Source organism: Peromyscus californicus, unplaced genomic scaffold (genome assembly GCF_007827085.1).
Source record: "Peromyscus californicus insignis strain IS unplaced genomic scaffold, ASM782708v3 Scaffold_3__1_contigs__length_106647218, whole genome shotgun sequence".
Classification (NCBI taxonomy): domain Eukaryota; kingdom Metazoa; phylum Chordata; class Mammalia; order Rodentia; family Cricetidae; genus Peromyscus; species Peromyscus californicus.
This window is the reverse complement of record NW_026294551.1, coordinates 103,292,196-103,317,744: the sequence shown is the minus strand read 5'-3', so window position 1 is coordinate 103,317,744 and position 25,549 is coordinate 103,292,196. Positions and strand designations below refer to the sequence as shown.

At 45.2% G+C, this 25,549-nt stretch overlaps 1 protein-coding gene across 6 annotated transcripts in view; it reads right to left on the bottom strand.

Moving 5' to 3' along the window:
• Snx29 (sorting nexin 29) overlaps nucleotides 1–25,549 on the bottom strand; it is a 473,090-nt gene that overhangs the window by 204,587 nt on the left and 242,954 nt on the right. For all 6 annotated transcript variants that reach the window (XM_052759505.1, XM_052759508.1, XM_052759511.1 and 3 more), the window contains one exon: nucleotides 421–527. In XM_052759505.1, the coding sequence (XP_052615465.1) occupies nucleotides 421–527 (107 nt within the window). The remainder of the gene's footprint in view (nucleotides 1–420; nucleotides 528–25,549) is intronic.

Sequence of the window (25,549 nt, the reverse complement as noted above, 5' to 3'; positions counted from 1 at the left end):
TCTTGTCCCTGCCTCTACAGTACTCAGATTATAAGAGTGAGTCACCACACCCAGCTTTTTTTTTTAAACATGAGTTCCAGGATGCAGCCCTGGGTCTTCAGGCTCGCACAGCACTAACTGGACCTTCTCTGCAGCCCTGAGGTCTTTCACTTTTAGTGTTACATACTCACACTTCTGCTCCTATTTTCTTGCCACAGGTGCCAAGTATTTCTAGCTAAGTAATGTTTTTCAGAGAACCGACTTTCCCTTCTCCATCCAGTGCTCTGAGTTTATCTTTTTGTGTTTCATCTTTCTGTATCTTGTGCTGGCTGGTTGCATTGGCAGGCAGGCCCTCAGCTCAATCATACCAGAGTAGCCAGCATTAGGGACAACCACAGCATCAAGAATTGGGGACATGGGACCCACCTGGGCCAACCTTACCTCAATGAGCTTCCTCTCATAGGAGCTCGCCAGCTCCTCAGCAACTTCGCCAGGCTTCTGTTCAGGGACTGTAACTTCTCCATCAATGTTCCAAAGACTGGGTACAACTTTAAGAAAAGAAAGACACTCAGGTAAGTGTCTTAACATGCATCAAGAATTACTCTCTCATTTTAATGCATGTGTTTATTTACTATTTATGAACATGTGTGTGTGTGTGTGTGTGTGTGTGTGTGTGTGTGTGTGTGTGCGCAATTTCTCCAGTGAGAAAGCTCTTTATAAGGAAAAAAATCACAATTAGTAATTACTTCATCACTACACCCTTACACAGTACAACAAAGCAAAGGATAGTAAACAGTCTCCTGAAGGTATAAAGGTTACTGGAGTTCTACACAGGAGTTTGAAGAGTAGCCTCATCAGCCCTGAAAGCCTTGGGGGAAAGTAGAAACATCTCAGCAGTATACAAGCTCATGTATACATCTTTTGTATTGGCCAAACTTATTCTGGGAGGTGGTACCTGTCTACTGTTTGCTATGGAACAGTGCTGGGTATTAGGTCCCAGGTTGTGGTGGTTGAATGAGAATGGCCCCCACAGGCTCATATGTTTGAATACTTGGTCCCCTGTTGCTATGACTGTTTGGGAAGGATTAAAAGGTGTGGCCTCTTTCAGGAGGTGTGTCATTGGGGATGGGCTTTGAGGTTTCAAAAGGCTCAAGCCATTCCCAGTGTGCTCTCTGCCTCCTGACTACAGATCCAGGTGTGATCTGCTCTGCTCTGCCATCATGGACTCTTATCTCTCTGAAACCATAAACCCAATTAAATGCTGTAAGTCAGGGTGTTTTAGCACAGCAATAGAAAAGCAACTAATAGAGAAGCAGAAACCAGAACCATATGTAAAGGCTCCTTAGAGCAGTGGTTCTCAACCTTTCTAATGTTGCGACCCTTTAACAAAGATCCTCATGTTGTGGTGACCCCCCCATCATAACATTAACATTATTTTGTTGTTACTTCATAACTGTAATTGCTACTGTTATAAACTATAATATAAATATCTAATAATCAGGATATCTGATATGCAACCTCTATGAAAGGTTGAGAACCAATGCCTTAGAAGGACATCAAACAGTCTTGGGAAAGTCTCTGAAATCATTGCATCAAATCACTGCAAGAGCATGCAATGGGATACTGGCCCCCAGATCATGATACACAAGGCATGGTCACCCATGTGTGCCTATTTTATACTGAAGACCAAATAAGTAAAAACTGAGAATGAGCCAGGAGCTCCAAAGACACTAAGAGAACAAGACCAAACTAGAGATGCAGCACTGGACGAAGAAAAAGCCCAGTGACACGCTTTACAAACGGAGACCAGGCTCTGCTCCAGCAGATGCTAAGAAGCACAAGCCCTGAATGCCTATTAATCATAATGGGATTACACTAGGTCAAAAGAAAGGCCTAAGGCAGCCCCAGATGGCAGGGAGTGGCCTCTAGGACTGCAGTGCAAGCACTGGGACCCTTCAAGCTTCACATAACCTACTGGCTACTGGAGAGCCAGTCTCCAGCAGTGCAAGGTATGCAAAAATAATCTACAAATGCAGCCAGGGATAGACTTTTCTACCTGAGGGGTAAATAAGGAAACACACTTTCTGATGGTAACTTTCTCTTTACTTCATCTTAAAACATCCTCTCTCTGAAAATCTCTGTCTCCACACAGCCACATTTTCCACACATTTCTTCTACACAGCAATACATCTTCACGTGACCCATGGCTGAGTTTCAGGCAGCCCAATAACCAAGTGGCCATCAACCATAGCTGGGTGGCCTATGGGAGAAACAAGGCCTTTGGTGACAGTGAAACATCCTGCGTTCTGAAACTTTAAGCTGATTTTAACGACTGCAGGGAGTGACCAGTAACACCTAACACTTGAGGTTCTTGAAGAAAACTTAAAGATTTCAGTAAAATATGATTCAAGGAGCATGTTAAATTCATTTCCTTTAAAATCCCATTAAAATATGAATTGTTTTTGTTTGAAAGAAAATAGAAAGTTGTAGAGGAAATGAAACAACAAAAATTATAGTAGCTGAGAATCAGACAAGTAAAGGAGTTAGTAGATTTCAGCCCTGGATACAAGTAACTAACTTGAACAGAATGACTCATGAAAGATTGCACACTGCCGGCGAGACACACACTGGCCTGAGAGGCAAACAGGAATGAAATCTGCCAAGGGCAAGAAGTCCTGGGAGAGCTGCAGTCAGAACACTGGTCTGCTCTATGGAGAAGCTGACTGTAGAGCTGGGCGGAGTTGAAAGTTAGGATGCCTTACTGAAAACAGGGAGGTAAAGTCAATCCACAAGAACCTTGTGAGATGTCCCAGTCTCCTCTCCTCGACTCTACTTGCTCCCTGAACAGCAGAGACCTGTCACACATCTCCCAAGCAACACAGAACAGGTCCTCCTGGGAATCCAAAAAGCTCCAGAGAAAAACCTGAGGAGACTCTGGTGGGGCTGTCACTAGGAACGGTACAGCCAGGGAGCCCTGCCAAAAAGCAAAACCTAAATAAATATGCACAAGGCTTCTACCAGCTTTCTAGTATCCTGCCCAAGGAGACAGCCAGACATCGACTTGCCTTGAAACAAGCACCTAGGACAAAGAAACGTGTGACTTGTAGAGAAAAAAAGCCTCGCTCCAGGAACTTCCCAGCCAAATAACCAACATCCTCAGGGACAAAGAGAAGACTCACATGAAACAAGAAGAGAGCGATGTCCACAAAAGGCAAAACAGTTCTTTTCAAAGGAGGCCATGATAGCAGGAGAGGAACACTGCCCACAAGGGGAAGGGGTGGGAATGTTTCCAAAAACAGAGGCAGAGACCCCAAGATGAAAATGGAAGCACAGAACTGCTAAGAAGAAAGAAAGGAGAAGCTAACAGAAAATAGGAATTCAAAGGCCTAATTCAGCAATTTATCAGATACAGCTATCAAAACTGAAGAGCGAAGGGCACCCACCACAATGGAGGGGAAGAGAACACCTCGGGACCAGGAAGAACAGGAAAAGGGGGCAGGCCTCTGGAGAGGACAGAGGGTTTCCAGGACAGGAAACTAGAAACTGAAAAGGCTTCATGAAAGCCACATGGCAGACTGGCAAACAGTGCAGGACACCTTCAACACGCTCAGGGATATCAGCTCTGTCCTGGAGTGTACACTGTTGGGATTCTGCCGCTCCTCCAGCTGCATGACTGCACATGTGCAGTTCAGTAGCTAAGTAAGGGGTCTTACGTCATCAGTGCACTGCATGATGGGATAAATGCACACACATGGTCACACAATCAGCTCAGGCTTGGGGTAGCTCCATAAGCCCACCTGTGCATGTGCACGGACTCCTTAAAAAGCCAGACACAGACTCCTCCTCTCTCTTCTCTCTGCTCTCTCCTCCCTCCACTCTCTCTCTCTCCCTCTTTCTGCACGTGTGTCTCCCTGAGTCCTGGTCACTCTCTTCTGTCCCTCCTCCTCCTCCTAATAAAGCTCTGATACTGGGTTTTGTCATGGCTCATGACCTTTCTCTCACGGTAACCAGTGCCGAGTATTATTTAAATCCAACACATACCAAGCAAACCATATGAGACACACAACTCACAAAGACTTACTCCCACTTAAGGAAGGAAAATCTAGGAAGAATAAAACAGACAAGCTAAGATACAAGGAATCTAAAACAAAAGTGAGTCAGAGAACCACTTATAAAAATCCAAACAACAGAAACTATCCATGAATACCGAGCAATGAACAGATAAGCAGAGCAGCTCTCCAGATGGAGGAATATTACTCAGCCAAGAAAAAGTAGAGGCTAGTTCATGCTGTTTTGGAAACTTTTGAGGTCCTGCCTCTTAGTTTCCTTCCCAGGGGCCCAGAAGAGACGCTACTAATGGTGGGAATACTCTGCGGGAAATGAATCTAAGTACACCATGCTCTTATGTCTGTCCACTTTATTCCTCTAAGACAAAATTCTATCTACACAGCTTCAGTTCTGTCCTCACACTCAGCTCCTCTCTGTCCCTTCTCTTCCTGTCCTCTCATAGTCTTGGTTCTAACTAAGCTCTTTTGCTCTCAACCTCATCTTCATCCTCCGATCCTCCATCCACTACGTTCTTTTCTCTCTTACCTTCCTCCGGTCAACTCAATTCACCTACAACCTGCAAAAACTCAGTCATTGATCCACGGGTCTTCCCCCAGACTCCAAAGTGTATTTAGGAGGAATCAGCAATATTCCATGCTGGGCAAAGGAGACATGGAAATAATTTTTTTCAAGTTGGACTCCATGCTGGTTTTTTTGTTTGTCTGTTGTGTGTTTGGTTTCTGGTTTCTGGTGCTTTTTTAAGAGAGAGAAAGAACATAAGTTGGGTGGGTAGGGAGGTGGGGGAGGATCTGAGAAGTTAGGGAAAGGGAAAGAATACGATCACAATATATTGTATGAAATTCTCAAAAAATAAAAAATTGTTTTGTTTAGCATGCGTATGCACATGTGGGCGCAGGCATGCAAGTGGGAGTGATGCACATGTATGCACGCACATGTACACAGACATGCTCTTACCAGTGGTGTAAGAGGACAATTTGGGAGAGTCAGTTCTCTCTATTATCACCACAAGGGTCCTGAGTATTGAACTCAGATCACCAGGCTTGGCAGCAGGCATTTTCTCCCATGAAGCTATCTCGCTGGTCCAGAAATGGACTTTTAGACCTTCAAGGCCAGGGGCAGACTCTAAACAGCCATGAGGATTTATCATAGACTCTAGTCAGGTTACCTTCTCCTGCTGGTCTGGTTTACCTCCTGCAGCTAAGCAAGCATGTCAGACACTTTACTTTTTTGTGCAAAATAACATCAAAACTGAGTCCCAGTATGCCACACTTTCCTTATCAGCCCACAGCCACTAATGTGGCACCTGAAACTAATCAACAACAGAGTCCTATAGACATCAAAATTCCACTGAAGGTAAGAAGACCCCACACAGCAACCTTCACAGAACAGACAACTGTGCCCGATGCATCTCTAAAGCATGAGGACTCATGTGTGCACAGTGAGGGAAGCGATGATTGGGTTAGATACCACTTACCCCCCATGAGGCCTGTTATACAGTCTGCTGAAAAGTAATGATACAACATCTGATTTGATTTGTTTATTGTCATGTCAAGATGACTTCATTAGCCTTTAGAGTGAGATAATATTTGAGTATTCAAAGAAGATACCACAAAGGAAGTCTAAGTAGTGTCTTCATCCGAGGGCCAGCAAGTTACACTACCGTTATTCTCCCATCACCCAAAATAAACACAGGTGTGGAGAAGACCGGTGAGGATTGAATTCTGAATTTCACAAAAAGTCTGTCAGATATTCTAAGCCTGCAGGCCAAAGATGCATGCCTCCAACATTACAGAGGAACTTGGGTAACTGTCCAGGCAGCTGTTTCTGTCATTTCTATAGTTTTAGAAGTTGTTTGTTCTGCACTTCCTGTTTACTCAGGTAATATTATACCTTTTGTGGGTCTCTGATGGGGTTAAGGAATAGTTATAGTTTTACAGTTTTCCTTGTTACCAAATTCAGAAATGAAACTTATATATGAGATGTAAAGCTTATAAGGTTGAAAAACAAAAGCTTAAGTTGTTTATCTAAGAAAATGTCTTAAGGTCTAAAAAGATATTTTTGGATGGTAATACAAGTTATGATAGAAAGTAGTTTAGGTATAAAACTTTGGGCTCACTAAGATAGGATAAATAATATAGTACTTTCTCTGAATTTCCCAAATACAAATGTACTAGACATTGTAAATGTAATCCTTACTTGATAATTGTTCTTATTGCATATAGTTTTATGGTGTTAAGAGTTAAAACCTTTCCTTTTAATTTAGACAAAAAGGGAAAAATGTTGTGAAACATTGTTTACACTGTGAAGATGTATCCTTGCCAAGGCACCTTCTGATTTGGTTTAATAAAGAGCTAAATGGTCAATAGCTAGGCCGGAAGAGAATAGGCAGGATTTCCAGGGAGAGAAAGAACTCTGAGAAGAAAAAAGGTAGGTGCCAGCAAGAGATAGAGAGGAAACAGGAGGTATGAGATGGAGAGAGGTAATGCCACATGGCAGAATGTAGATTAATATAAAAGGGTTAATTTATGTTATAAGACGTAATTGAGAACAGGCCTAAGCTAAGGCTGAGCTTTCATAATTATTAAGTCTCCATGTTGTTATTTGTGAGTTGGCAGGCCAAAGAAAAATCCAATTACAGCCATCTGTATGTCGGATGTTATCACTGTGATCAGTAACAGTGGCAAAATTGCATCTGTAAAATAGCAATGAGAACGACTCAATGGCTGGAGGTCATCACAACATAAGGAACTGTTGTGTTGAAGGGTCACAGCATTAGGAAGGTTGAGAAGCACTGGCTTAGAGAATGTCTCTCCTTATCTAAAGTCTATGCTGGCTATTGCATTTAAAATGTTAAATGAAAAAAAAGGTTACCATTAACAGACAGAGAAACCCCAGCTCCTAGTGGTGACCCCAAAGTCTCCAAAGAAGATGATGGGTCATAACAATGACTTCACCTGGATTGTGGAAATGCTTACCACAGGGCATAACTTCCCCAATGCCTCAACTGCCATCAAGACCCTACATGTACTGACTGGTTTTGTGTGTCAGCTTAAAACAAGGTAAAGTCATCAGAGAGGAAGGAGAAATGATTGAAGAAATCAGTTGAAGAAATGATTCCATGAGATCCAGCTGTAAGGCATTTTCTCTATTAGTGATGAAAGGGAGAGGGCCCAGCCAATGGTGGGTAGTGCCATTCCTGGGCTGCTGGTCCGGGGTTCTATAAGAACACAGGCTGAGCAAGCCAGGGGAAGTAAGCCAGTAAGCAGCACCCTTCCCCGGCCTCTGCATCAGCTCCTGCCTCCAGGTTCCTGCCCTACTTGAGTACCTGTCCTGACTTCCTTCAGTGATGAAGAGCAATGTTGGAGTATAAGCTGAATAAACCCTTTCCTCCCCAAGGTGCTTTATGGTCATACTGTCTCATCATGGCAACAGAAACCCTAACACACTACCCAAACTGTAAACAAGCAAGACACTGGAGAGTTGGTTGCCCCACTTTGCCTAGACAAAGTAAGATCAGTCCCCCATATTCCTCCTTCACAGGAAAAGTCTCTCAGGTCTCCTGGACCTGGTGGCCAAAGACTTGATACTGCCCTAGGATCCCCAACAAAGCCATTAAGATCACAGGAGCCTAGGATAACCATCTAGGTAATGGATAAGTCTCTGTCATTTTAACTGACACATAGGCCATTTGGATTATACTCCCTGCTATAATTTATCCTTCTCAGATCTCTGATAGCACTGACGGCTAAACTAACTAGCTTTGTCAGCTTGGCAGCAACAGGCAACCAGTTTCTTCCCCAGGAGTGCAGCTATCTTGTCAATTCATTTCATATATAAAAACTGGGCCCCTTGTTTTTTTAGATCTACTGGGTCCTTATTGAGAAAGGCAGACAGATTTGCCTTGCTAATAGGCTTCATATTAAAAGATAAAGAGGAACTTGCTTTGCAAAGACTGCTCTCAGTAATCAACCACTTATGTCTTATGGCAAATGATTATTTAGAAAGAAAAAGGTTTTAAGCTTATGTAAATTCTGAGGGTCTAAGAAAATTATTTAAGACATATTAGAAATGGGGAATGTTTCATATTTCTTCCCTATTGTGCTATTGTTATACTAAGATTTCAAAAAGTTCAGAGTTTTAACATTAATGAAGTTCTGATAAGCTTGGTAAAGCACTGACTAGTCAGCTGCTTTACAGACACCTATGAGGTACTTTTTCCACAGTACGGATCTCAGTGCTTTGGTGGTTTGAATAAAAATTGCCCCCATAGGCCCATAGGGAGTGGAAGTATTAGAAGGTATGGCCTTGCTGAAGTAGGTGTGACTTTGTTGGAGGAAGTGTGTCACTGTGGAGATGGACTTTGAGGTTTCAGAAGCTCAAGTCAGGCTTAGTGGTTCAGTTTTTTCCAGCTTCCTGTGGATCCATATGTAGAACTCTCAGCTCCTTCTCCAGTACCATGTCTGCCTGCATGCTGCCATGCTTCCCACCATGATGATAATGGACTAAACCTCTAAACTGTAAGCCAGACTCAATTAAATGTTTTCCTTTATAAGAGTTGCCATGGTCATAGTGTCTCTTCACAATAATAAAAGACAAGTACAGATTATAAACAGTGGTAATGCTAATATATCTAAAACTTCTATCTCTCTTTGTAAACTAAAAAATTTATGTAAGCTCCAGGAATCGAGGGAATTGTAAGACTTGGATCCACCTATCACAGGTCAAACAGACTCTAGCTTAAGTTTCCCCACCTGCCTATCCCTGTGGATGGGATCTCTCTCTCCTCTGGTCTTTGGACTCCTCCCCTCCCCCAACTACCAGGACTATAGGCCTGAAACTTCCAAATGTAAGATTTTCCTTTATGTTCCTAAACGTTTTTTTCCATCCCTAGTCTATATCTGTCTCAACAGATTTCCACTTGGCTGACAGACACCCTCCAGGGATCAGGGAAAGGGCTGTGAGCTCTGAACTTGCTGAAAGCTGAAGTGAACCAGTCCAGTCACAGTGATTGCTCCCTATCTCTTCAGCTGGGTCAGTGAACCAGCTGCTTCAGGTGAATGCCCCATTGCCTGAATCCCCTCCCAGCTTTTGATTAACATTGTCATTTCAAAACCCCACGAGGATTCCTTGGAATTGCTTCAATCCTGGGCCATATGTCCTACCACAGGCACTTGGGTGTTATGCAGTTCACAAACGACAACAGAATACAGAAGGCACAAAAGTTAGAGCCAAATGAGCCTGGGCTCAGGTCCTCAGGCCCCTTACTGCACATGCATGGCTGCCCAGGGCATGGTCCCCTGCTGGGGGGATACATGCTCCATGCAGGGTCATGTTGAAGGGATCTAAACAGCAATGAGTGAGGCAATCAACAGGATGCCTGGTCCAGAAGCATGCCTGTCTGTACATGGCAACCTGACAATGAATGGAACAGCCACCCAGGTGAGAATTTCCATGTGTCTGAATCCGCAAGACAGACAGATCACGTGCCTCACTAAGCAGAGACTGAGTACTGGTCACATAAGCCATCATCACCTGACTGGAGCCTGCATGTGGAAAGCTGACTACAGTGGACTACAAAGGAGGCTGCTAGTGTTAGGGACACCTCCCAGCTACTGAGCAAGTTTTCATGGCACGTGTGTAAATGAGCAAGCATTTTCAGCCTCCATTTCCATTTCTTTAAAGAAAAAAAATCTACTTTCTCTTGCAGCTTTATTTCTTTAAAAAGTTTACTTTCTCAGCCCATATGGTAGCTCATGTGTGAGAACCAAAGTTATGTTTTAAGTTTTAATTACTGTGCCTAACTCATCCATAAAACAAAAATACCTCTAACCTTGCCCAAGGCCAGATACTTCTTGAGATGTTGGAGGCTATTGTTCATGTAAGATAACAAGCCACGTGTTTTCACTTCCCTGGACAAGTTTGGTTGATCCAACTGCACTTGTGGGTTTGGCCTTTATAGGCACCTGACTGACCAAATTTAGCACCATTTTCACGGAATCCCAGAATGGATCTGGCCAGCCACATCATCCTGGTCAATATTAAATTAAAGCTTGCTTCAAATTTGGCTCAAATGTGTGGTAGTGGTCTTATTCTCAAATATTGGGATTCATATGCTTTCAAGAGACTGGCAAGGGAAGGTACTGACTTTGAGGACAGGGACACAAACCAAGCTGAAGGACAACCTGGGCTAGAGAGTGAAGTTTGATCTCAAAATTAAAAACAAGTTTACTGCCAAAGGAAAAATCTTTTTTACATTTTTAGGCCTCAATTGGACATAGGTGAGAGACCTGCAAATCAAAACAGGGTGGAGTATAAGCCCCACCCAGCCTGTGAGTCGGAGCAGCCACTGTACTTCTGCACGGCTGTATTTTCTCAAAGCATCCTTTCTCACTTGGTCCATACAGCTCTCGAAGTTGGGACACAGAATGATGGTAGTCAGCATTCACTGGATGCTCACTAAGTGTCTGGCACCACTGCAGACTCTAAAGACCTGGTACGCTCCACCCTCGTTCCCTGATTCCACCATCCTTTAAAAATGGCCAGGGAAACAGGAAGTGATGTCACTATTGCCATGAGCAAGGGTAAAAAGGTGCTAATGGGTACAGGATCCCATCAGAATGGTCTGATGTCAGACAGTGGTGACACACATATCTGTGATGATTCTAAACATACCACTGGACTGTATACTCAAAAGTGATCCACTGGTGGCTACAAATTGTATGAATTATAATTATCATAAAATCTTGAACACAACATTATTCCTGACCACATACTTGCCAATATGTCCACATGTAACACACATGAATGCATGTACCTTTACTGGTTTTACTTTTTCTACAAAATACAAATGACCCTAGCACACAAGCCTGGACCCTTCTTTATCATAGCTACATTACAGCTTGAACCACAGTCTTACCATCCCAAGTCAAAGAGCACACCCCTGTACCTTACCCAGCTCTGTGCACGGATGGAACATAACTGCAGGATCAATGGGGATAGAAGTTAAATATGACAACCAGCAAATCCCCAGAGTGTTCTGTCACGGGAACCTGCCACCCTGCCTCTGTGGGCCTCAGCTTCCATACCTAGTACCAAGTACTAACCCAAGTAGACCACTCCCGGGGTCCATACCAGTGCTACAACTTTTATTTTTATTCAAGACAGGGTCTTACTGTACAGCCTTGAATAACCTGGAACTCACTATGTAGACCACGCTGGCCTCACAGAGATCCACCTGACTCAAACACCCCAGTGCCAGGATTAAAGATGTGTGCCGCCATGCCCAGCTCACTGCCGTTCATTTTAAAACAACATCCAAAGGAAGCAAGGCAAAGAGACTGGCAGAACTGAGACGGATGCACACCTGAGCTCAGACAAGTCACCCACCCAGTGGCCAGGCTAGAAGGCACAGAGGAGCAGGCAAGAGAAGAAAGCCAGCAGAAGTCTGAACTGACAGGACTCTGGCCCATTGCAAGACCTCAAAGAGCTCAAGATCGAGAACACAGGCCCCTGTGTGAGAGGAACAAGGCCAGAGGCTCAAGCTGCCTCTCTGCACAGCCTGCAATTCCTAAAGACACTTTCCAGCCACAGGCAACAGAAGCCAACAGCAAAAACAAAAATAAAAACAAGGACGGGGAAGATGATTTTTGTTCAGAAGGTAAGAAAACTTCACACAATTGATGTTGAAATTCTGAACTATGTCCCTAACCCAGGGACCTTCCAGACAAGCCTCACAGATAGAACTATCGAGATGCCTACAGCACAGACAGGGAAAAGAAATAACATCCTGGAAACTCAAGGTCATGGCAAAGTCTACTGCTTCAAGGCAGAAGATGCATTTAGAAAAGAAATCATGTTGAAAGCTGACTTCCTTATGAATTCTCAAGAACGACAAAGGATCAGGTCACAGTGGAAACAAGGCCACAGACCAGCACAAGACACCTCAATGTTGAGTACCGCCTCCTAAGAGGGGGCACAAGAAGAAAGCCAAGGAAGGTGGGTACTCACGTGGAGGAGGCAAGGCCAGGGAGGCCACACTGACAGGATAGGTGATGGGTGCCCCCTGGAGACAGGGGCCAAGTGGAGAGTGGGAGGATGAAGGGTAGGGATGAGTTCTGTTAGATCACGGTGGCTCTTGGGATAGACTGTAGACACCCTCATCAGAATCACCAAGGAAAAGATGAGATGGACGGGTTAAAATGCAGATTCCTAGGCCTTGGTTGCTGGAAATTAATTTGTGGGTCTGAGGGGAGGTCTAAGAATCAGCATTTTAATAAATACTGAAGGTGATTTCTATATTCAAATAGTGTGAAGAGCAGAAGGTGATTAAAAAAAAATATTCCAAAGGCAAAAACCTTGGGAGTACCCCTCGTATCCATTACTCCAAGAGTAAGAAAAGACTTGTGAGCTACAGCTCCAGGCACTGCAGTGAGGCCTGTGACCTGAGCCAGATGGAAGCTGGCCTATCTACCTTGGTCTCACGGATTCCTGGCTACTTTGGAATGAAGTTATCTTCCAGCTACTGGCTACCAGAATCTCACCAGCGTGGATGATGAAGGCAAATTCATACTTTGTATACGGTGTGTACCGCCACAGTTGTAGCTGATGCTCTGTGTGAACATGGAGATTGTATGATCTACACTGCAGGCAGAAATGACAGACTTCCACCAAGGCAGGGCGGTGCCCCAGGGCTAAGTAAGGGCATTCCTATTATCCACTGAGAAAAGCAGAGAAAGCAAGCTCGGAAGTTAAGGAATGCACTGGGGGGAGGGGAGAGAGCAGATGTGTGACCTTGACACAGTGAGTGATAACAAAAGAAACAGCAGAAGGGTATCTCCATTGACACCTGTGGCAGCTCTGCAGGGGCTCTGAGGAAGATGGCGTCCACTGCAGGGTTAGCACACCTCTGGGAAGAAAATAAAAATAGAATGTGGCTCATCTGGCGGGAACAGATCACTGGGTGTGTGACTCTGGGACTGAACCTTATCCTGGCCTTCTCCTGTATCCCTTCTCTCTGACACTATGATGTGAGCCATTCTGTCCCACCATGTCCTCCTGCCAGGGAGACTACACACCTAAACACATGCTTCCTCCTATAAAGTGCTGTGCTCCTGTACTTGGTCACAGCAAAAGTCAAATACATCCAGCTACCTACCTGCTGTGAGGAAGCCTGAGACCAGGGAGACCAAGACAAAGCTAGGACCATGATCCTGCACCTTGTCACTGCATAGTCCCACAGTACAGACCACCACAGCATGCAATAGACAGAGAAGACAGGGACTTAGCAGTCAACCCTAAACAGGATGCACATAGCACACCCTCTCCTGAGGTTCAGAGATCTCTGCTGAAGAGAAAGGAGGCAGAAAGACTGTAAGAGCCAGGATGACTCCACAGAAACAGTGTTTGCCAGACACAATAGGGTTGCACACAGCACAGTGAGCGTGTGCACAGAGCCTGCAAGAGCTCAGACCAGACAGAACCCCAGCAGGGAGGGGAGAGGAGTTCTTTGCATTTGATAGCAGCCAAGAGTCAGTTTTCTTAAATGGTGTGAATGCTGGTAAGTTAGTCACACCCCAAAGCAGGCCCTATCCCCAAGAGTAGGCAAAACAAATTGGACTTGATAGTTGTTGAGTTTTCTGGGGGATGAGGTGGTTTGTTTTTAAGATTTAGTCTTAAGAAGTTGAAGCTGGGTGATTGGGAGGCGAGGATGGAAAGAGTGGATTTAGGAGGAGTTGGAGGGTAAATAGGATCAAAATATATTGAATGAAATTTTAAAAGAATTAATAAAATATTTTTAACCCAGCACTCAGGAGGCTAAGGCAAAGAGGATCAGAAACTTGAAGCCACCCTGGGCTACACAGTGTGACCATGGATGGATGGATGGATGGATGGATGGATGGATGAATAGATGGGCGGATGAATAGATGGGTGGGTGGATGGGTACATGCATGTTGGGGGCCTCATGGGTAAGGGGCACACCAGAAACCACCCAGCATAATTAAAGCTGATTACAAGTAGAGAAAGGCAGAAAGAAAGGCTCCACCTTGGCCTGCGTCACACCAAGGCAGCAGAGCCAACACTGGCCCCCTCAAAGTCAGAGCAAGCAGGTCAGGTGGCTGGCCATGACCACACTGAGTTCTGATGAGTCCCACATATACCCAACAGTCGAGGGCATTTTTCTCTCTAGTAAGAAAAGGACTTTGACATATTGGGAACAATACCATGATAAATGGCAAGCCAGAGGCTATTTCAAAAAACGCACAGAGATGTTCTGCCTTGACAACTTCCCTGAAAATCCTAATTATGTCTAGGAACCCAAACTGCAGAGCCCTGGAGGAAGCAGAGGGAGGAAAAGGAGGAGTCTAGGGAGGGGGTCTGTCCATCACACCAAAAGCCACAGGACTGAGTCTGCTTCTGATGGGCTGCGTACAGATGGCTGCTACAATGTGAGCTCACCACATGAACACCAGCTGGTCTCCCAATGACAGGCGAGGAAATGTCCCAAGGGAGGTAGATGTCCTCAGGGATCTGATTACATGTTAGGTTAAACACACACACACACCCCTCCACACCTGGTACCTTCAAACACTGAGGCCACATCTAATGTGGCCACTTCCTCCCAGTGGTCCCAAATCCCACAGCACAAGTGCAGCTGGAAAGCAGCTCTCCTCAGCTACCAGGACATAATGGCAGGAAATACAGACAGCCCTGACTATGAAGGAAGGCTCAGCCTACAATGTGTCCTTTCATGGCAGCACAAGAACAGCACACAGTCAACAGGAACTACATGTTCCATTTGGGATTTGAATGTTTTCTCACACTAACCATACTGGTGTGGCCCTCTCTTTATGCTGGATGGTGGCAGTAACCAAAACTCTGGCACCCCATGGTACTACGCGGCAAAGCTGTGGAGTTTGGTAGTTCGAGTGTGCTCTGTGCACTATCAGCTGACAAGGGTCTATCTAGATGTAACCCCATCATAAGTTGGCCATCTATATAAGTCAGAGCCAAAATTCTCTGTAATTCCAATGCACTACTGTGCTGGTTTACTCAGCTGGCTGCTGTAGGTCAGTGTCATGGGTCCCCGGGGAGCACAGCAGGCTCCCCAGCAGAAGGTTTCCTAAATCAGTGGGAAGGAAGCCCTCTACCTTCTAACTGCTTACATCTGGTTGGTGGCAAATGAGTAAACAGATACCGGGAGAATTTCAATTAATACATATTGGGGATCTCCCCTGGAGCTTCCCTCTCCAGACCCCACCCAAAGAAAGCCCACCAGGCAGCAGCTCCTCCCCCTGAGCTCCTTAAGACCACCTACAGAGTATTTAAGACCCGGGCCCACAGACTTCCCCTCATGGCTTCCCCTTGTGGTTTCTCCTCTTCCCCTGGGACCACCTGGGAATGTTCTGCTCAGATTAAACTCTGGACTTTAATTCTGTATGATTTGATTTATTGCATCAGCAAAGAAACCCAGTATCAGGGTATAGAAACTTTTCAATAAAGCTTGAGAAACTGTGTGGTTAGTTTTTTGTCAATGGTACACAAGCCAGAGTCACCTGGGAACAGAGACTCTCAATTGAAGAAATGCCTCAAGTTTGACCTGTAGGCAAGCCTGTGAGGCATTTTCTTGATTGATGATTGATGTGCAAGGGCCCAGCCCCCTGTGGGTGGTGCCACCCCCGAAGATGGTCCTGGATGACAAGAGAAGGGAAAACTGAGAAGTCACAGAGGTCAAGTAATAAGCAATGTGCCTCCGTGGCCTCTGCTTCGATTCCTGCTCCAGGATCCTGCCTCAAGTTCCTGCCCTGACTTCCTTTCACGGTAAACTGTATGATGTAAAGTGAAATAAACCCTTTCCTCCTCAAGTTGCTTTTGGTCATGGTGTTTATCACAGCAATAGAAAGCACACACTAGAACAGACCAACCGTAAACTAGAGAGACTGAGGAGCTGCTCTCTGCAGGGAGATCTGGGCCTGTTTAAAATCTCAGAAGTTGATTCACACAAAGCTCCACCGAAGAGATCCCTCTAGATCTCCATCCTAGCAAATGAAAAGGCAAATGTTTCAATGTGGACCAAGTCCTCAGTAAAGAACGGTGAAGCATGTCACCCACTATGGGTGACACACCCTAAAGAAGAGTGTTGACAGACAGGATGGATAAAGGCAGGTGACAGCAGATCACACAGTACCTGGCAAAACACCGGGGCTGCATCTGTTATTCTTAGGAGGGAGCAAGGTTAGCTCTGAGCAAGGAGGTCATGTGACTGGCTGGCATCCTAGGCAAGTGCTACACTGAGCTACGTCCCATTTCTTTTTACTTTTGAGAAAGGATCTCACTAAGTTACCCAGGGTGACCTTGAGCATGCAATCCTCCTGCCTCCTTCCAAATAGCTGGAACTATACTGAGCCCAGTTGCCACTAGATTATTTCAAAGAGTAACTGTCCTCATCTTGTTCAATACATTAGCACCCTCAGTCCAGCTGTGAACTCTTCCCTCTAAAGTGAACTCTATACTCAGCCCAGAACCCCAACTCTCAGTGCTCCCCCAGTCCTTCTCCCTCTCTTTTGCTAACACTTCTGTGATCCCATACTCAGTTGTGAATGTACCATCTACACTCACTCTCTTAGAGATCTTACTCAGGTCAGGGATCTAGACATACTGCACTTGAGCTCAGGAGTCTCTGCCCAGGTGCACACCCAGCTTAAGTACCCCATTTTCAACATAGAGGTCAAGAGTCAGTTGGTAGCCCAGTAGTGCTCTGAGTTCTGAGGAGATAGGAAGAGTTGCAGGAACTAGAGCAAGGTCCTGCTGATTCCCTCAGGAGGACAAATGCTTTGGGACCAGTAGAGGAGGGGAGGAAAACCTCTTCTGAATCCATCACTTGGAAGTCGGAAAATGTGTCCTACGTACTTGGTTTTCTTTACAGATTCAGGAGATGCTGGTAGGGATGGTGGAGGTTGTGTGTGGTAATAAAGTAGGATTGGGAGAACACTACCTCTCCATTTGAGAATTAGTCATGAGTTCTCATAGACTTGTGGAGCACTGAGGTCAGGGAAAACACCAAACTCGGAACCAATGCAGCTCAGCTGACAGAGTGCTTACGCAGCATGCACCAGGCCTGGGGGTCGGTCCCCAGCACTGCACAAACAAGACATGGTCCTGGAACCCTGGCATTCCAGAGGTAGAAGTCAGAGGGTCGGAAATTCAAGCTCATCATTGGCTTCATAGGGAATATGAGGCCAGCCTGGGCTACAAGAGACTCTGTCTCAAAAATAAATAATAAAAAAAAATTGCTAAATAGAAGTCTAGAACTTTGACAAAACTATCATCAGATTCTCAGTATCGCCCTATAAAATAACCCCTACTCTACTTTATAGATCAGAAAGGCAGAGACACAGATGAGAGACATACCTACAGTCCTGTGAGTAGAGAGGGGAATTTAATGCAGCAGCCAGGTTCTACAGTCTATCCTTGCACTACACAACATATCCAGCAGTAGATGAATACACGGATGGCCAGGAATGAACACACTTCCTACTGCCCACCAGCATGGACAATCCCTTTCTATGCTCGCTGTAGGCTTGGCCTTGTGACTTGCTCCAGCTGCTCAAATACTAACAGGAATGAGACAAGCAGAAGCCTGCTCAGCCTCTCACATGAGCTTCTCTTTTAGGGATGTTCCCCCTTAGATCACCAAGACCACAGTGACAGGAACAACCCAGGTTTGCCATGTGAGGAAACCTGAGGGGGACTGAGCAGCTCAGACAACAGCCAGCATCAAAGTAGCAGCCAGCATGGCCTTCGCTACCTGAGTCACGGGGCTGAAGCTTCACACTGTGGCCAAGAGGCCACGCCATGTTGCTCCGCATCTCAATTCCCAACCCACTATCTTAGGAGCAAACAAAAATTGTGCTTGTTTAAACCCAACCATTTTTGGGGTAATTTGACAAAAACAGGTTGTGGAGGGCTGGGGATTGGGCTCAGTGGTAGAGTGCTGGCTGGCAGAAGCAAGGCGCTGGGTTCAATTCCCCAGCAGCAGAGACAAAAAAAGAAGACGTTAACGTAAGTCTATTCCCTATTTAATAGAGGATCATGCAGACCCAGCATGGCATTTCCAAGCACTTATTCGTTCTGCAAACATTCCTATGGCATAGTGTGGACTAGTCACTATTCTGAACTTAAAGATTTGGCCAAAACTAAAATGGACAAAGCCCTAGGAGCTTAAATGCCAGGGGCAAAGTTGGACATGAAAAAAATAAATGCAATTACATGTCAAGTAATGCTATATACTACAAAGCAGCATCTTGTGCTATTCTAGAACAATCTCTTTAAAGAGTCATTTAAACATGGGTCTGAAGGAAAAGAAAGTGGCAGCCATGTGGAGATCAGGAGGTAGGAACTCCAGACAAAAGGTCAGTAGGAACAAGTACACAAGACAGAAAGGTGATCAAGAGCAGGGTGGAGTGTTAGGGAAGAGCAGGGGTGAGGGGGTCAGGGGAACAGAGTGCCAGAAAGCCCTGCAAAAGAAGTCTCTGGCCAGATTGCACAGGTGCAGCTGTGTCCCCAAAATGAAGGAAAGTCTGTAGCTGACTTGTGTTCAGGACACTCACAGGAGAGGGAACATCCAGAGTGAAAGCAATGGGACCAATAAAGACACTTGTATCATCTTAGCATGTGACCTCAACACCTGGACTGGGAGGCAGGAATGCAGCCCTGAGGAAAGGTGGGGACTCCGTCCTTATTCCAGGTGTGTTCCATATTGGTAAGCACCACAGTGCCTTACCTTCCTCTAGGTCAGTGGTTCTCAACCTTCCTAATACTGCAACTCTTTAATGCAGTTCCTCATGCTGTGGTGACCCCCAACCATAAAACTACTTCATTGCTACTTCTTAACTGTAATTTTGCTACTGTTATGAATTGTAATGTGATTATCTGATACACAGGATATCTGATATATAACCCCTGTGAAAGGGTCCTTCAACCCCCACTCCCAAAGGGGTCACAACTCACAGGTTAAAAACCACTGCCCTAGAAGTTAAAAAAAATAAATGAAGCACAACAGGACTCCTCTGCAGAGGATGGGCCCTACTGAGTGCTCGGTAAACAGGCTATACATCCAGTGGTTCTCCAAGAAGGGACTGAACCTGAGTTGGCCACAGACCCTTGCTTCTCATTTGGCTAAAAATCATCGCTGCTCTGAGTTGCCCAAATATTGGCTGCATCTAGAAGGGTCTGTGCCCAATGGCAAAGTCAATGTAAGCATAGACTCACGTTCTGGAAGAATCAGGATGAAGGGATTCAGGCCACACCAAAGTCTTACTGTTGACACCCAGACAGGGGAGAAAGGAAGGGAGACTCCTTGTCCAGTCCATTTTCTCTCACACAGGCCCCAAATCTTTTAAATTCCCACTGATCTCTGTTGTTACTACTCTCTCTATGGTAAGGAAGGAAAGGTGACCAACTTACAAATGTGAACTTGTCACACTCTGCCCATGGCCCTTCAGAGCTTTCACTATAGAGTTGATAACCCACAGTGTTTTATGACAACAACAGAGAGCTAACTCAGTGTATTACAGACATGTGAGTAGTCCAGAACCTCAGAGTTTCCTAGTCTATCCTGCCAAGAACACAGTGCTCACAGGAAACAGAAGAATTATGGGCTAAGAATGGCCAATTTTCCCATGGGTGCTAGCCTCAAACACATGAAGTTCTATGCATTAGCGGGACATGGTGGTACATCCCTGAAATCCCAGCACTCGGGGGAATTAGAAGCAGAAGTATTACAAGTTCAAGGTTATCTTCAACTCTATAGTAAGTTTGAGGCTAGTTTGACCCTGTCTCAAAAAGAAAAATGAAAAGGCAATCCCAGGACCCACTCTCTCATGGGATTGCGGAACATTCCTGTTTTTAGTTAATTCTAACATTTAGGAGCAACGGGGGGGGGGGGGGGGGGGGGGGGGGGTGAATATGTGACAGGGCAAGAGGTTCCTCCACCCCATGTTCTTGCTGAGGCCATTTCAAGTTTAGCTAGAATTTGATCTCCTTGATGGAGAATCCCATGGAAAATTACCCAACTCTATTCTAGGAACCCAAGGTTAAGATGCTCCAGTTAACTTAGCTTCTATTAAACCGTTTGCTTGTACAAAACCTCCCCTTCTCCCACACCCTACCCCTTATCCCCCCCCCACCCAAAACTGCAAAGGGAGATACCAGGATATGGTTTTGTCTTTAAAAATCCCTTATCCGAACACTCAGGGCTATACTTGGGTCCCAAACACCTGAGTACAGTCCCAGCTGGCTGGAATACTTTCAATTGGCTATAAACTGTGTCTGAGTGGTCATCTCCAGTGGGCTCCCCAAAACAAGTATTCCCTGTAAAGAAAGCATGCCCTCTTCCCTGTAAGAAAAGCATGCCCTTTCTGACTTATTCTAAAGCAGTGCAAGAGCACTTGGGTGGAGCTTAGCTGAGGCCCCATCCAGCAAGTGTTATAATTAGAGCCACACTAATAAACTGCCACAACAAATCTGGAAGGAAGAACGTGACTGTTCTCTCTGAGAACAGAAAACTGTCATTTCAAATTAAGTAACAGTAACAAATGGTGAGAAATGTGATTAGGGAGTGACAGAGTCTATGTTCCAGCATTCAGGAGAGCCTCCCTGCTAACCCACCCTCCCACTGGAGCAGGCTCAGAGACACTGCTCTCGGGAGAGGGAAACTATCTCCATTTAGATAATGCCAGAACCCAAGTCTGGGCTGAAAACCTCATTTTCCAACCAAGAAACCCTCTCTTCTGGTATATGTGGTTGATACATGATTATGTCAGTTAACAAGGGCCAGTAAGATAGGTCAGTGGATAAGGGTGCCTGCTGCCAAGTCTGATGACCTGAGTTCAATCCCTGGGACCCACATAGTAGGAGAAAACCAAATCCCGCAGTGTCCTCTGACTTCCACATCCATGGTCTGCCTTGCATTGTTCTCCCTCACAAGAATGAACAAATATATGTAATTAAAATTTTTAAAGAACTTTGGTCGGTAATGGTGCACGCCTTTAATCCCAGCACTCGGGAGACAGAGTCGGGCAGATCTCTGTGAGTTCGAGGCTAGCCTGGTCTACAGAGCTAGTTCTAGAACAGCCAGGACTACACAGAGAACCCCTCACTGCAAAAAAGAACTTTAAACAAACTCAAGAGTCAATGAAAATTGTCATTAGACTACACTTGGCTTTAAGAGGGGTTAAGACTGAAAACCACCCTCTAGCTACAAGCACCCCAACAGCCTGATGTGTTCTTACTCTCCACTAGCAAATCTTACATGCAGCAAGTGATATGACCAACCATGAAAAGAGACTTTAGGCATATGAGAGACAGATATCAGGTGGCGGAGCAACAGGAGGGCTGAGGACAGCGAGGGCCACAGAAGAAGCCTGCCCAGCACACACCATGAAAGCTGTGTGACAATCCACGCGAGGGGTCTGACCTCAGACACAAGGGGGAATAAAGTTCAGGATGACAGACATTTCATTTATTTGCCTGCAACTACGTGGAGATGTGTGCATGCATAAAGATTTATTCTATGTATATCAAAAGGAACAAAGAAAAAATATTAGTCTATCCCCACATTCCATCCATATATCCTGTGCCCAGGATATATGAAAGGTGTCAGGGGACAGGGCTGCTATTCCCTGGGGGTTTTACAGCCACATGATTTTCCAAGAATGAGAGCCTACCAAACTGAGATAAACTCTAAGATGTATCTAAGGGAATACGTGATAGGATGAGGGGAAGGTGTGGGTTATTTTTTAAATCATGCATGTGTGTTTTATGTCTGAGTGCCCATGGTATACACATGTGTCACAACTTGAGTGAGATAGGATGTCTTTTTCCCTGCTGCTGTATAGCAGGCTTTACTGGCTGGTAACTTTGAAGGATTTCCTATCTCCACTTCCCATTTCTCTGTGGGAATTTCGAGATTAATGATGCATGATATGGCAGCTGGCTTTCCACAGGTTCTGGTCCCAAGTCTGCATGTCTGCACAGCAAACACTTTACCCACTGAGACATCTCCCTAGCTAATGTGTGGTTTTTAAAGAACATAGTTAAGCCAGGTGGTGGTGGTGCACGCCTTTAATCCCAGCACTCGGGAGGCAGAGACAGGCGAATCTTTGTGAGTTCGAGTCCAGCCTCATCTACAGAGTGAGACCCAGGACAGGCTCCAAAGCTACACAGAGAAACCCTGTCTTGGAGGAAAAAAAAAAAAAAAAAAAACATAGTTAAGTACCCATCAGCCACTTGTCCTGAGGTTGACTTCTAAACCAACTGTTTTGGTGATAGGCAAACCAGCAGCTGCTAAATGGTACCTTCCTAATGGGTCTCCCACTGTGTTCTATTGGTGATTTTTTACATCTACACCAGAGAGAACCCCACAAGAAGAGCTGACCTGGGACAGGCTTGGGCAGTGACATCAAGTCTAGTCTTAATAGTGTCCTACATACTCACATGACTGTCCAGCACACTTGGAACAAGTGGCTCTCCTGTTTAATAGAGAAGCAGTGGATACTGAATGGACCCACTAGGGTTCTAGGAGGCCTTAATTGAGTCTCTGGACTCTTCTAAAGTTATCACCTGAAACTGAACCCTGTAACTATTCAACCTGGTCTAACGCCCTGCACATGTCTGGCCAAAATGAAGGACTTAAGTAGGGTACTAGCATCCTTGAACATACAAGAAGCCTTTCTATATCTTCTTTATACAGGGGTGTTTGGGGGGCTGCACGCATACGTATGTGCATATGGAAGTCAGGACAACCTTGGCGATCATTTCTCCAGCACCTTAATTTTTTTTTTTTTTTTTTTTTTTTTTTTTTTTTTTTTTTTTTTTTTTTTTGAGAAAGAGTCTCTCAGTTGGCCTGAAACTTACCGAGTATGCTAGGGTGGCTGGCTAGGGAACTCCAAGGATTTGCCTGTCTCTGACTCCTCACTACTAGGACTACAAGCACATGCCATCTGGGTTTTCTGTGTTCTGAGACTTGGACTTGGTCCTCATAATTGCAAAGAAAGATTTCTTTGTAATTTCATGTCTGAGCTCTCTCCCCAGCCCATGAATTTTCTCCTCAGCCCACTAAGCCCCAATCATATGGCTACTTACTCCAAGGCTGGCAAGACCTTTCTTGGGAAAATAGTGCCATGCAAAAACAAAGGGCTGGCAAAACACAGACAGACAAGAAAAGAAAATGAAGATTAGCTCAATTTTTTGATAAGCTGTTTTCATTAAACTTACCACTTCAGGTTAGGAAGATGCCTCCGTGGCTAAAGCACTTGCCATACAGGAGTGAGGACCAGAGTGCAGATGCCCAGAACCCCCTGAACGCCAGGCAGGTGTGGTGCTTGCAATGTAACTTTGGAAGATGGAGACTGGGTGAGGAGGACTCCCAAAAGCAAGCTGGCTATGAGGCTAGCTAGCCACATCAGCATTTGAATGAGAGACCCTGTCCCAGTGAATAAGGTAGAAAAGCAATCAAAGATGGTTCCCAACATCAACCTCAGGTCTCTACACACACAAAACTGGAAAAAAAAATAAACCTATCATGTTGATATACACGAACTGCCTTGTTCAAACCTGTTTCTCCTCCCTAAGCTTTCCTTCTTCATAAAAAGGTGTTAACATGATTTTTAGTGGATATCCACCATACCCTTGCTCTGCAGCCACACTGACATGTACGTCTGTCTGTCTGCTCCTTCCCTGAGTGAAATCAGCTGGTGCAGATGCAATCAAACAGGGAAGAATGCCCTCATTTTCTGCTGGGCTAGATTTGATTTGGATTCACTACCAGTAACAAAAGCCAGCAAAACCAGATGTAACAGAACTCTTAGAACCCATGCTCTCCCTGTGGGACTTAGCAGACCAGTGCTCTCTCACCACTGATGGGGAGAGAGGCCATTTTCGGGGGTAAAACTCATCTATCCACTACCAGCATCAACATTCTGGCCAGCTACTGATTCCCAGGTGAGCTGGAGATGGGACTCGTCCTAAAGCTCCTGTACCTTGAGACTGCCACTGCGAGCAAGCAGGAGCTCCTCTCCCTCCTCCACCCTGGACTTGAACTAAGGAACAGCCCCATCCATGTACCACTACAATCAAGGCATGAAGGGAGGCAGACCCATCAGTGACAGCCAACACGGAAGAGACAGAAAAATAAAGACAAAGGTGAAAAATCACAACAGACAGATCCACAGACAGACTGGATCTTGGTAACACTGAGTCCCTGGCCAGCCACCTCACGATCAGGATAAACCTTTTATCAAATACATCATGAACCACTCCTTTCATGTACACCAGTACTAGCTGTTTGCAGGGCTTCTCTACTCAGTGTTAAGCCAATTGTCTCGCTCTGTTTACGATAATGAACTCTAAGGGGCCAACAGACAGGCAAGCACTTGTGCTCAGTAACCATCAATCCTCTGAAGAACCCAGGCAGTTTATGAAATTGCAATTGGAATCCTCATTAATTTTTTTTCTGACCTAAATTTAAAACTCATCTAGGAAAAGAGAAAAATATATTTGACACAAGAAAGGCAGAGAAATAGTATCATAAATAAAAAGCACACAACATAAATATCTAATTTAAAGTAGCACATCTGGGGGAGGATAAATGAGAATGGAGAGCTCAGGACAAGCCTGGGTTATATAATGAGAACCTGTCTCAAAATTAAAAAAAAAAAAAAAAAAAACCACAAGAAACCCAACCAATATTTGAATAACTAAAACTGACAATAAATGGACTCAACTCTAAAACCCAAGACAGCAAGCAAAACATAGTCAATATATTTAGAAAAACTCAAACACTGTAGAATAAAACCAAATGTACAATTCAATTACCAAAGAACTGAAATAATGCACACAATGTGTTGGAAGATGAAGTAAACATGTCATATATGGCTGCCATGCAGACTCCCTTTTGGAAAGCACATTGATTTTCTTTGGGAAGAGCCCTGAACTGTCTACTCGGTCTCTTCTAGGAAGTAACCGCAGAGAACTAATCAGAACCCCATCCTAAAATGAAGGCATGGAGAGCCACCGGACCAGGGCCAAGAATACAGCCATGAGTAAAATGGGCACTACCAGGCACCCCAGGTAGGCAGAAGACAGCCACAGGCTGGACCGGTGCCCCACGCCCCAAGTGGGCAGGCAACACTATGATGAACAGGTGTGAGATGCAGAAACGGCAGAGAAGGAAAAGTCGAGGTGTTCATGCACTGTGGAGCGAAGTGGGACTGAAGACGAGAGGCTTTGAGGAGCAAGCTGATGTGGATGGCCTACACTGCCACCTGGGGCCATGTGATGTCTGAGGGCCATGCTGCTGCCAGGGCCTGTGCCACCACTGCAGACCTTCTGCATCAGGGCCTGAGCTGCAGCAGAGGGCCACGTGTGGGTCTGTGGCCCTACTGCAGCTGCGGTCTGTGTTGACATCTGTGGTCTGTGTTACCACCAAAAGCAGCGTGGATGCCTG